Source organism: Sus scrofa, chromosome 9 (assembly GCF_000003025.6).
Source record: "Sus scrofa isolate TJ Tabasco breed Duroc chromosome 9, Sscrofa11.1, whole genome shotgun sequence".
Lineage (NCBI taxonomy): Eukaryota > Metazoa > Chordata > Mammalia > Artiodactyla > Suidae > Sus > Sus scrofa.
The window spans coordinates 64,535,446-64,548,807 of record NC_010451.4 but is presented as its reverse complement, the minus strand read 5'-3'; the positions used below and the strand labels follow the sequence as shown (position 1 = coordinate 64,548,807).

Sequence of the window (13,362 nt, the reverse complement as noted above, 5' to 3'; positions counted from 1 at the left end):
TGGAATACAGTCCTTCAAGTGGTACTGAGATCAAGTTCTTTTGTTACCTGTTTTTTTAGTGATCCGGAGAAATCGTCTAGCCCCTGGGGTGGCCTCAGGCTGAGGCTGGGAGCTGGTGCTGCTCTCAGAGCTCTGCTGCACCCTCAGTGCCTTCTCCATTTTAATTTCCTCCAGGGTCTTGATATGCACCTCCTGCATAGACTTTGCTCTACCTGCAGGTTCCTCTGATTGTCCTCTGCTGGCTACTACAGGTGGCAAAACCACTGTTTTTTTAGTGTCATTATCAGTCTTTAGCTTGATGCACGTTACATCCTTTTTGCTTTTTTGTCTCTCTGCTTCCTGCTGTCGGTGTTTCTTTTCAGCCAGGACCTCAGAGAATGTTTTGATTCGGATAGTGGAAGAGGTTCTTGTTCCTGAAGTAGAATCGTCAACTTTTGAAGGTCCTTCTGTCTTGAGTTTAGTTTGCAATTCTCCACGTTTTTGACTGGCTCTCTCAAGAAGAATTTCTTCTAACGTCTTCACACGGATCTCACCAACTTTAGTAACTCTCTCTGTTTTTAAGGGGGGAAAAACAAATGACTGTACTTGGAGTTCATCTCTTAATGATCTACGCCCTCTCTATTCTTGGATCAAGACAGTCCATAAGAGTGGTATCATCTGGGCAGACAATTAAAATGATCAATAGTAGATCAGTTTCAACCTCAATCTTAGATAGTGGACCTCATGGGAAAACCTAATCTTAGGACGTAAAAATTACTGATTTGGCTATCTATTCAGAAGCTACTTCTTGAGGAATCTGAAAGCCATTTACCAGCTGGAGAAGCTTGTCATCATAAATCTTAACCAGTAAGAGTAATAAATTAATTCTTCTATTTGCTCATAGATATAAACATGTGCTAGACACTATGCTAGAAATATAGAAGTAAGCAAAATGCAAACTCTACCCACAAGTAGCCTGCAGTCTAACACAGAGAAACCAATTAAGCAACAACAAAGTATAGTAATGATAACACCTTTGATAAAGCAATCACAGCTGACTTCTGAAAAATTTGTGTGCGTGTGTGCCTGCAGGTGTGTGTGTGTGAGATGGGACACCAACCTCCCCATGCAGTTGAAAATTTGCATATATAACTTTACAGCTGGGCTCCATATCCATGGTACTGCATCTGCAGATTCAACCAATCATGGACTGCGTAGTACTATAGTATGTACTTACTGAAAAAAATCCTTGTGTAAGTGGATCTACACAGTTCAAACCCATGTTATTCATATAGGAGCATACAGTGAGAACATCAATCTTTGTCTAGGAATTGGTTAAGGGAAGCTTTTCAGATTAAGTAACATTTAAGTGATATTTGAAGGATGAAAAGGAGCTATCAGGTGACAAGACAGAAGAAAAGTGGGAAAGGCCCAGAGATGGGCATGCCACTGAAGAGTAATATTTAATGATACATTAATCATTCTGTATTTGTTTAAACTACAGCAAATTCCACACTTGACAGACATGCCTATCCTCGTTACTGAAGGGCCCAAAGAAAGAAATAATGAAGTGATGTGAGAAAAATATTACTTGGAGATTATACATAAACATATTTAATCACTACATAACTTTTTAATAACTATCAAAAACAAAAGAAAAATATCCTTTTACAACCTTAACCACATCACATTCTGTTGCCCCTTCTGAATCTTTGAATATGCTGTCCCTTCTACAGGTTCCTACCAGGCTCATTTCTCCTACCTAATTAGTTGAAAATGAGTTCAGTTTAGAAGCTGACACTCTCCAGTCTAGTCTTTTTCTTTGGTCACAGCACTGATTACACAGTACTGTAACTGCCTGCATTTTCTTTTTTTTTTGTCTTTTGTTGTTGTTGTTGTTGTTGTTGCCATTTCTTGGGCCGCTCCCGCGGCATATGGAGGTTCCCAGGCTAGGGGTTGAATCGGAGCTGTAGCCACCGGCCTACGCCAGAGCCACAGCAACGCAGGATCCGAGCCGCGTCTGCAGCCTACACCACAGCTCACGGCAACGCCGGATCGTTAACCCACTGAGCAAGGGCAGGGACCGAACCCGCAACCTCATGGTTCCTAGTCGGATTCGTTAACCACTGCGCCACGACGGGAACTCCTGCACCACGACGGGAACTCCTGCATTTTCAATCATACTAGATAGATTCGCCACCAGAACAGTGACTATATTTAGTTATTTTAGTAGAGTACCTGTTACACAGGAAGTACTTACTTACTGATTTTCTTAGGTTTTTAAAATAAAATTCTTTCATTTCAAGATGGCAGTCTGATCTCAAAATTACCGCCTTAAGGAAAGTATGTGAATGGTGACAAGGTCCCTGTTTCCCTATACTACAAAATGTTATCAAAACAATAGAGAAGACATTAAAAGTAGAATAAATCCACAACAGCAATGGAAAACAAAGATGCCACTGGCAGAATATAAATCTTGATATATTTCTGAGATAGAAAGCCGATGTCTGGAATTATAAAAACATAGAAAAAGAATAGGTGTAACTGCAGGAGTGAGATCTGTTCTTCTCAAAACAGGCAAAGAAAAACTGCCAAGCAAGCATAAAAATCAACAGTGGGAAGAACACTTGGGCCAGTCATGACCTCCTCTTGAAAAATGATCCCTAAAAAGAGGAGAATCTTCCAGGGAAAGGAGCAGAATTATATGAGGATGCTGGGCTGGAGAGAATTAGAGCATGCAAATTTCAGGCTTTCACAAATGCCAAGTAGAAAAATGAGTGGTGAGGAAGAGAAGTAAAAAAGCAAAGCTACAAAATGAAGCTGGTTACACTCTTAAGAGTAAATAAGGTCTTTCCTACTGTAGCAATCATATGAGCCCTCAGTCTTCCAGCCTGCAACCAACACAAGCTGCCTTTTAGTGCACTCTCTCTATTTAGGCAGACAGGTCTCTCAGCCAGGAGAGAGGACTACTTGGGAAAAAGACCTTTAGAATCACAGAAGAAACTTAGGCCAGGTACTTACAGCTATGAAAAAGCAACATCAAAATGAAGAGAAGCAATGAAGAAGACAAAATAATGGGAGTTCCTTGGTGGCTCAGTAGGTTAAGGATCCAGCACTGCCGCAGCTATGGAGCAGGTCACAGCTATGGTTTGGATTTGATCCCTGGCCCAGGAACTTCCACATGCCACAGGTGTGGACAAAGTAAGTAAATATATAAATAAAAGATTCAAATTAGAAACTCCAGAGATGCCTGAAATTAGGTTATACAAAAGGAGAAATGAGGACTTCCCTTGTGGCTCAGTTGATTAAGGATCTGGCACTGTCACTGCTACAGCACGCATTGCTGTTGTGGTGCAGGTTTGATCCCTGGCCTAGGAAACCCTGCATGCTGCGGCCAAAAAAAGAAATAAATATTAAAGTAAATAAAACTGGAGTTCCTGTCGTGGCGCAGTGGTTAACGAATCCGACTAGGAACCATGAGGTTGCGGGTTTGATCCCTGCCCTTGCTCAGTGGGTTAACAATCTGGCATTGCCGTGAGCTGTGGTGTAGGTCGCAGACGCAGCTCGGATCCCGCGTTGTTGTGGCTCTGGTATAGGCTGGCAGCTGCAGCTCCGATTAGACCCCTAGCCTGGGAACCTCCATATGCCGAGGGAGTGGCCCAAGAAACAGCAAAAAGACAAAAAAAAAAAAATAAATAAATACAGTAAATGAAACTATATTTTATTATTGTTATTATTTTTTTGTCTTTTTGTCTTTTTAGGGTCACACCCGAGGCACGTGCAGGTTCCCAGGCTAGGGGTATAGTCAGAGCTGTAGTCTCTGGCCTACACCAGAGCCACAGCAACACCAGATGCAAGCCGCACCTGCAACCTATACCACAGCTCACGGCAACACCAGATCCTTAACCCACTGAGCAAGGTCAGGGATTGCACCCGCAACCTCATGGTTCCTAGTCGGATTTGTTTCCACTGCACCATGATGGGAACTCCCAATAAAACCATCTTAAAAAAAAAAAAAAAAAAAAGCATTGGAGTTCCCATCGTTGCACAGTGGTTAATGAATCCAACTAGGAACCATGAAGTTGCGAGTTCGATCCCTGGCCTTGCTTAGTGGGTTAAGGATCCTGCATTGCCGTGAGCTGTGGTGTAGGCTGCAGACACGACTTGGAACTGGCATTGCTGGGGCTCCACATAGCCACAGCTCTGATTCGATCCCTAGCATGGGAACCTCCATGTGCCATGGGAGTAGCCCTTAAAAAAAAAAAAAAAAAGGAAAAAAAAAAAAAAAGCACAGGCTATGGAGTTCCAGTTCCAGTTGTGGAACCTGACTAGTAACCATGATGATGCAGGTTCAACCCCTGGCCTCATTCAGTAGGTTAAGGACCCAGCATTGCCACAAGCTGCAGTGTAGGTCGCAGATGGAACTTGAATCTGGCCTGGCTATGGCACAGACCAGCAGCTGCAGCTCCAATGGGACCCCTAGAGCCCAGAAACTTCCATATGCTGCAGGTGTGGCCATAAAAAGAAAAAAAAAAAAAAAAAAAGTTCCTATGTTGCCCTAAGTCAAAAGGAATGTCTGTCTGTTCCTTTATAACTTTTCTTCATTCAATACAATGGGAGAAGTTTCCCATACCATTATTGTTCAGAGCATGACTTTTCATGACAGGAATTTAGTACATACTATGTTAATTTTATTCCTTTTTGTTGGATATTTAGGTCATTTCTGATTTCCTGTTACTAATGCTACGATAAACAATTCATTTACATAGTTCTCTTGTGGCACAGCAGGTGCAGTTCTCTTGTGGCACAGCAGGTTAAAGATACAGCTCTGTCACTGCTACGGTTCAGGTCGCTGCTGTGGCTTGAGTTTGATCCTGGCCCAGGAACTTCCACACGTTGTGGGTGCAAACAACCAACCAATCAACCAAAACCACTCATTGTGCCATTTTTTTTTTTTTGTCTTTTTTTGCTATTTCTTTGGGCCACTCCCGCGGCATATGGAGGTTCCCAGGCTAGGGGTCGAATCGGAGCTGTAGCCACTGGCCTACGCCAGAGCCACAGCAACGCAGGATCCGAGTGTGGTCTGCGACCTACATCACAGCTCATGGCAATGCTGGTTCATCAACCCACTGAGCAAGGGCAGGGACCGAACCCGCAACCTCATGGTTCCTAGTCAGATTCGTTAACCACTGCGCCACGACGGGAACTCCCTCATTGTGCCATTTTTAACTACAAAAAGAATTCATACCAGCAGGAAATCAATTACTTAAAAAACAAACCAACCCACAAAAAAGAAAAAACACAGGCCCCAACCTAACACAAAAGGTAAATTGGAAAAAACAGATTCTTTCCCCAAGAAATGCCATCAGAAACCAGCGTTAAGGTTTCCTACCTGTCGCCCCCTCACTGTCTGGACCAGCTGACACACCTAATCGCTCCTTCAGAGACTTGGAAACTTGAACTGTTTAAAAGGAAAAAAAAAAAGATTTCAAAAACCAAAAGTTGAACAGAGGCTTTTTATAGGTCAAAAATCTTTTTCAAAGCTCACAAATTAGGCTTATGATTGTTTTCCAATGCAGAAGCTTTTTTCAAATCTCTTCAGGTCTTATAATTTTTCTTCACAATACAGATAGGCCTATGAGAATCATGGTTTCTCTAGTGCACTCTGGAAAGCTTAAAAAAAAAAAAATTCTCCTCTTTACATCTGAAAAGCAAAAACTACTGAATTTAGGGAAATAATTTGTTATTGTCGAACATTCTAAAATCTTATTGGCATCAAAATGTTTTTTTTCCCCCTAAATCCATTTGAAATATGCTCTTTAGTTATGAGAGTCTTCAATATGATTGACAGGCAAAGAGAAAGAAAATTTAGTTGCAAAGAAAAAAAGTAACTTCTGTTTGTTCTGAGAATATAAAAAAAAAAAAAAACCCAAAAGAGAATGTCTACTCATCTAAGCCTCTTAGGGTAGAAGAAAGGTAGAAAGAAATTTCTTATCTTCAAAAGAAGTTAAAACTAAAAACAAAAAGGAAAATAACAGTGGTAATTAATACCACTGCAAGTAGTGCAAGGAAAAAAAAATCACCCCTTTTCTTCTTTCTATAAATAAAAGTTCAATTACAAAGTCATTCTAACCCCCAAATATCTCTCAAATTAGTCTACATCTCTTCATATCGACTTCTAGAACACTAAATATATGCCACTAACTCTTCTTTCCTCGATTTAACTCATTTTTACATAGCACACTTGTTCCCTCCATATTTTAGGTGGGGTGATGGTTCCAAAATGCAAATCTTTGAGTACCTTTGATCCTTGTTGGTAACCTTCAATGGTTTGCTACTATTTTAGCATAAGCCCAAAGTAACACGGCTCTAAATAATCAATCCCTTCTTCCACTCCAGGCATTATGCTCTTCATCCCAATTCTACGTTTTAACCACAGTGAATCCCTTGAGCTCTCAGCCTTTGCATGTGTTTTCTCTGCCTAGTACACAGCCTCTGGCCCTTCAACTTTACCTGGCTAATACCTAAATCACCTTTCATGTCTAAGCTTTAATATCATTTCCTCTGGGAACCTTCCCCTGACAGATGCTAAGATTAGGTGCCCTTCCACCGTGCTCCCACAATATTGTGTACTTTCTCTGTCACAGAATTCATCACAATGTATGTTAGGTATTCCTATCTGCCATTATATTATAAGCTCCTGAGGACTGTGATGGCATTTACTTTATCCAACATTGTCTACCTAAAATCCAGCAGAGTAAACATTCAAATGTTTGTTGAATGAATAATAAAATAGATACAAAAAGATGTATTAGAACACAAGTACCTTTCTTTGGTGTTTTGTCAGTGTTAATTTCTGGAGCTTCAACTTTCTTCCCTAGCCTTTGTGCAAGGCTACGTTTCAATGGAGGATCACTGTCACCACCTACAAACAGAAGGAATATACTTTAAGAGGTCAGTTCAATCTTTAGTAAGGTCAAGAAATACAAGCAAAAACAGACTACATAGGAGTGCCTGTCATGGCTCTGCAGAAACGAATCTGACTAGCATCCATGAGGACGAAGGTTCGATCCCTGGCCTGGCTCAGTGGGTTAAGGATCTGGTGTTACAGTGGCTGTGGCTGTGGCGTAGGCCAGTGGCTGCAGCTCTGATTTGACCCTTAGCCTGGGAACCTCCACAGGCTGAGGGTGTGGCCCTTAAAAAAAAAAAAAAAAATGTAGAATAATTCTGTAAGTTTTCTGCATTTATATGATATATTCATTCACTAACTATAACTCGATGTTAAAGAAGGAATAAAAATGTCCCAGAAAAAAGAGGTTAAGAAAGGGGAAAAAAAAATTCGAATGCACAAATTAACATTTACCAAATAACTAAAACTACAAACAGAGGGTTATAGCCCTGATCAAAGCTGAGATTCAGAATTAGAAATAATGTGGAAATAAAAATCTTCATGCACACAAAAAAACTTAACTGGCCAACTGCTGAATTCCAGGTAGATCTGTGGTTAAATACAACTGGGATGATTAGGAGGACCAAAAAAACCATTAAAATTTAAAATTTTCCTGTGACATGAAGACTCCAAAGGCCAAAAAGCCCCTTTCTTCAATTCCAGATAAGAAATCTAAGGTTATGAAAGATGCTATATCTTACTTATTTAAGTCACCGATTAGTGATAGAGACAGGACCTGAACCAAGTTTCCTGATTAGTGGTTCATTACATTACACTGGTCAATGTAAGTTTATGTCACAAGTTTTTAAAAATTATTGTTTGGATAGTTTGACTGAAGATGTAATCTTAGCAGGGTCCCATTAAAAACTTGCAAGACCAGACACAGAATATCTTTTTCTCTCTCTTATTTACAATATACCCCAAATCACAAAGTTTACACATGTGCTGTTTTAAAATAGATTTCTACCTTTTTTTAACCTAAAATTTCCTAGGCAGTGATAATGCTACAAAAGAAAACACAAAACAGGTTAAGATTTCACATTTGTAACCACATTTTAAAAGAGTATGAAGGAACCTCTGAAGTCAGATAAGATTTTCAAAATAATTCTTTTGAAACAAACACCCTAGAGTAGGAGTTCCCATCATGGCTCAGTGGAAGCGAATCTGACTAGTATCCATGAGGATGCAGGTTCGATCCCTGGCATCGCTTGGTGGGCTAAGAATCTGGCGTTGGTGTTGAAATGTGGTGTAGATCACAGACTCGGCTCAGATCTGGCAGTGTTGTGGCTGTGGTGTAGGCCAGTGGCTACAGCTTTGATCTGACCCCTAGACTGGGAACTTCCATTTGCTGTGAGTGCAGCCCTAAAGAGACAAACAAACAACAAAAAACACACGAGGAGTTCCCGTCGTGGCGCAGTGGTTAACGAATCTGACTAGGAACCATGAGGTTGCGGGTTCGGTCCCCGCCCTTGCTCAGTGGGTTGATGAACCAGCGTTGCCGTGCGCTGTAGTGTAGGCTGCAGACGCGGCTCGGATCCTGCGTTGCTGTGGCTCTGTTGTAGGCCAGTGGCTACAGCTCCGATTGGACCCCTAGCCTGGGAACTTTCACATGCCGCGGGAGCGGCCCAAAGAAATAGCAAAAAGACCAAAAAACAAAACAAAACAAAACATAACAAAAACAAAAAACAACCACACACATGAGTAGGTATACAACAATTCAATTACATGGTAAAATACTTCCGTACATATAAAATAGCTTAATAAATTCAAGGACTGAATTTATATTAACTGGATACTTTTTTCCCCTCTAAACACTGAAATTCAATTTAGCAATAGAAACTGAGATATTATTTACTCTTTTTTAAAATGTAGTACTTTTAAAGAGTTACACATAATCTAATTAAATCATTACACTATAAATTTGTATGACTTCAGTAAGAATATAATGCACATGTGAAAAACAAAGAAATTTTATACATACTTTCAGCCAGGAATAAAGGGAGTCAATATCAATATTGATAGGGCATTTGAATAAAGAGAATTTTGGAGGAGATATCATAACGTACAAACAAGCAGAAAACAAAGAATAGGCATAAAACTTGTCTCACCTACTGAAAATTTTCGTTTCCCCAGTCTCTCGGTTAGACTCAATCTTACTAAAGGTTCTTCTCCTAAAATGACAAAAACAGAATTTCTCTACCATTAGCCAATTTTTCTGTATTCAGTAACTACTAATGAGTACAAATTATGCTCTAATATTAACATGAGTCCACTGGAGTTCCCGTTGTGGCTCTGCAGGTTAAGAACCCAACTAGTATCCATGAAGACGTGGGGTCTGATCCCTGGCCTCAATCAGTGGGTTAAGGATCAGGCATTGCCGTGAGCTGTGGTATAGGTCGCATATGTGACTCAGATCCTGCACTGCTGTGGTTGTGGCGTAGGCTGGCAGCTGCAGCTCTGCTTCAACCCCTAGCCTGGGAACTTCCATATCCCTTGAGTGCGGCCCTAAAAAGACAAAAGTCCACCCAGAAAGTCTCCTGGGAATCAGGTATCAGTCTTAAAGACTACCCACGTTAAAAGCAAAACAAACACACACAAACCACCTCCCCCCGCCTAAAACCAACCTATTAAATAATTTAAATAGCCAAACGCAGAGCCCAAAGGGAAGAAAGAGCACAGTACTAGTTATTAATAGTAGACAAGTATATGAAGACAAGTTGTGTCTAATTGGTTATACAACCCAAACTATACCTTTGCTTGTGCACTTCCATAATTTAAATGAAATCATGTACTACTCCACTGCTAACTCTCCCATACAGCTTTCCCTGAAAATCCCAGCAAGAAGGGAGCTCTCTTTTCTCTGACTCTTTGCTGTCTGAATGACATAAATATTTACATGTATCTGCATACTGCAATTATTTGTGTCATGTTCTTTACTAGATTTAAAACTATTAAGGGAAAAGAATTTTACATTTTTCTCTAATTTAAAGGGTTTATTATAGTTTTTTTTACCTTCAATGGGCAGTCAATAAATTTGCTGGATTCAAATAAACAGTAAATGTAAAAAGTAAACAGAATACATAAATGTGAGAGCTGCCTGGTTAAGAATTTCAACCTTTGAAATAGCAGAGTCAAATGCACTAAGTTTTCATCCTATCCAGTCAACATATTGAAGTTTCCCCGCAAATCCATTAAGAGCAAAATACATGCAAGGATTCTGCTCCTCCCAGTCATTTAAAAGCAGTAGGCTGACAACACTTACGACCTACCTATACCTCACCTTGTTTGTTGGACAGAGTTACTGTCCTCACCACAGTCCGGACATTCTCTTTTTCAGGACCTGGAACAGGCTGTGGCTGGAGTAAAAGACTGGAAACTCCTGAAGAACCTTCTGAATAAATCAAGTCAAAGAAGAGTAAGTAATTTATGGAAAGTAAAGCTTTCACAAATCAAGAAATTTCGTCTCTGTGACCAGATAAGTCCAATACGGACCACTGGACTACAAAAGCCAATCCGTCTTCATTTTGTCTGCCTACAGGGAAATGGGGCAGGGGAAGGGGAGATAATCTTATTTCTTACCTGCCCTTGGCACAAAGTGAATATAAAACATGAAACTGTTTTGACTGACTTAGGCATTCAATCTACTTTTATATACTAATAAGGCTAACATTATTCTAAAGGTAACCTCAGAAGCACAAGAGCTACATTAGGCGTATCAATTCAATCTTCTCTATCTATAATTAATCATCTGGAAAACACAACTCCAAGGTTCCTAAAGAACAAGCTTCAGCAAGAAGGTACTTAGACCCAATCATCTGATTATCTCTAAAATACTACATTTTACACTTTATCTGTAACTTTTAAGGTCAGAAATACAGATTAAGCTAAGGCAAGCACCAGAAGAAAAGCCTAGCTGTTCTTAAGGAAGAGCTCACCTACCATAAAATAAACTTTTCTATTTTTAATAACAGTTTATATGCTGTTCTTTAGAGTTATTTCTCAAAATAAGTTCTTTCAGTTTATTCTAAATGTCTAGAATATTTAGGGACTGAAACACAGCTGTAATGAATTAAAAAAGCAACCATCATTAAAATAAATCCGAGTTTAATTTATAAACTACAAAAATCAAAAACTGTTTGCTCATTTTGGTTGGTGCCAAGTGTCCTTATTATCAGAAGTATCCTTGTTCTCTAACAACATTCAACCCTCCAGGTCAAAACTCCTGATAACTCACCACCTTGCTTCTTGGATTTCTCCTTCATTTTCTTTGATTTAATTTCCTCAAGAGTTTTTATTCCGAAATTCAAACATTCACCTAGAAATGCAAACAGCAACTGTGTGAGGAACTAGCACCATTTCACCTTTGCATTTTATCTGTACATGGCTGGCATGCAAATGTTTTCTGAATGAATAAGAGAAAGTATGTGTAAGTAGGTGTGTGAGTATAATGGGAGCAGGGAAGAGGAAGGGGGTGGTAATTATGAACTAAAGTTCAGAGGTATTTAAAAAACAGGTATTTACACACATTCAACAGCACTGTAGGATTTATGAGCAGGAACTAGCATCAATATAGCCATTTCTTACCTTGTTTTAAATTGACCCCAGGTTTTCGAGCAGAAGCCACTCGTAATCCGTTATGAACTTCAGGAGTTGGCTGCAGGGTAGGTGTTTTGGTTTCATCACCTTCCTCAGAAAACTGATCTACATTATCAAAATTTAAGGCAAATTTTCAATTAAGAATAGGCCTAGATCTTCAAGTTGAATTCTGTCTAAATCAGTAAGTTACCCTGATCATTTACTTCCTTTAAAGAAAGAACTAAAACTTACCATCATCATCTTCATCATCATCTGCAGCATTGATTACCACTGGCGGATGTGTAGGGCTAGGAACATTTTCTGAACTTTCTACTTTCATAACACTTCGCAGCTGAGGAGAGGGATTAGACTGGACAGACAATTTGTTCTGTTGAACTGTGAGCTGGCTAGCTTTCACTTCCTCTTCTGGTGACTCAGGCACAGTGGGCAACACAGCTACACATACAAAGACAGTCATAAATTAAAAGTAGAAGACACAGGAGTTCCCTTCATGGCTCAGTGGCTAACAAACCCAGCTGGGATCCATGAGGAGGCAGGTCTGACCTCTGGCCTCACTCAGTGGGTTAAGGATCCAGCTTTGTCGTGAGCTGTGGTGTAGGGGGCAGACATGACTTGGATCCCCTGTTGCTGTGGGTGTGGTATCGGCTAGCGGTTGTAGCTCCGATCTGACCCCTAGCCTGGGAACTTCCATGTGCTGTGGCTATGGCTGTGAAAAAGCAAACAAAACAAAACAAAAAAACAGTAGAACATACAAGAAGATACAGTCCCAATTCATCAAAAATCCCTGACCACCTATGATAGGTTTGGGGATTTTCCTTAGGAGCATTGTCTTTTTATTTTAATTTGTATCTTTTAATTAAAAATTTACTTTCAAATTTCCACATTTTCCCAATTAGGTTCTAAACTTCCAGGGAGCTTTGAAAATGTGGCTTTCCTGGCTAACAACCATTCACTATATGTAAACACATACAAAGTCGGCATTCAATATAGAGAATAAACAGGAAGCTAGATGCATAGTAACTATTCACAAATTCTAAACATTTAATATTGAAATTCTAGGCTTTCTGATCAAGAAGAGCTTTTAAAAGAGATAGTAGGTAATACTTTTTTTTTTTTTTGCTTTTTAGGGCCACACCTATGGCATATGGAGGTTCCCAGATTAGGGATGGAATCAGAGCTATAGCTGCTGAACTACACCACAGCCACAGCAATACAGGATTTGAGCCTCATCTGCAACCTACACCACAGCTCACAGCAATGCCAGATCCTTAACCCACTGAGAGAGGCCAGGGATGGAACCTGCTTTCGTGGATTCTAGTCAGATTTGTTAACTGCTGAGCCATGGCGGGAACTCTGCTAACACTTTTGAACCAAACCAAAAAGGTTTTGTGAACCTACTTTTTTTTCTTAATGATAGATGAAAATATACAACTATGGAATTTTAATCATAAAGCAAACACAGCTTTTAAACGACCCATCGTTCCACTAGGAAATTACTTCAAAAGGAACTTTAGAAATAAATACGAGCTTCTGGTAGAAAGTGAGTTATGTTTTAGATTACACCGCAGGGAAGGGCTAGTAAATATTTTTTTGTAAAAAAGTATATAGTAAATATTTTAGGCCTTGTAGAACTCTGTCTCAACTACTCAACTTTGCAATAGTAGCAGAAAATCTGACCATAGAAAATACATAAACAAATGGGCATGGCTTCATTACAACAAAACTTTATTTCATAGAACAAGTGGAAGATCAGATTTGCCAAACCCTGGCCTGGAGAATCAAAAAAAAAAAAAAAAATTTTTTTTAAATCTGTATGGGTCTGACAAGAAAACAGGAAA

The 13,362-nt window shown here is 39.7% G+C and overlaps 1 protein-coding gene across 15 annotated transcripts in view; it reads right to left on the bottom strand.

Moving 5' to 3' along the window:
- ZC3H11A (zinc finger CCCH-type containing 11A) overlaps nucleotides 1-13,362 on the bottom strand; it is a 35,977-nt gene that overhangs the window by 6,064 nt on the left and 16,551 nt on the right. For all 15 annotated transcript variants that reach the window (XM_005656653.2, XM_013989543.2, XM_013989545.2 and 12 more), the window contains 8 exons: nucleotides 11,756-11,959; nucleotides 11,513-11,629; nucleotides 11,163-11,243; nucleotides 10,209-10,319; nucleotides 9,037-9,099; nucleotides 6,806-6,904; nucleotides 5,372-5,440; nucleotides 48-551 (listed from right to left, as the gene is read on the bottom strand). In XM_005656653.2, the coding sequence (XP_005656710.1) occupies nucleotides 48-551; nucleotides 5,372-5,440; nucleotides 6,806-6,904; nucleotides 9,037-9,099; nucleotides 10,209-10,319; nucleotides 11,163-11,243; nucleotides 11,513-11,629; nucleotides 11,756-11,959 (1,248 nt within the window). The remainder of the gene's footprint in view (nucleotides 1-47; nucleotides 552-5,371; nucleotides 5,441-6,805; nucleotides 6,905-9,036; nucleotides 9,100-10,208; nucleotides 10,320-11,162; nucleotides 11,244-11,512; nucleotides 11,630-11,755; nucleotides 11,960-13,362) is intronic.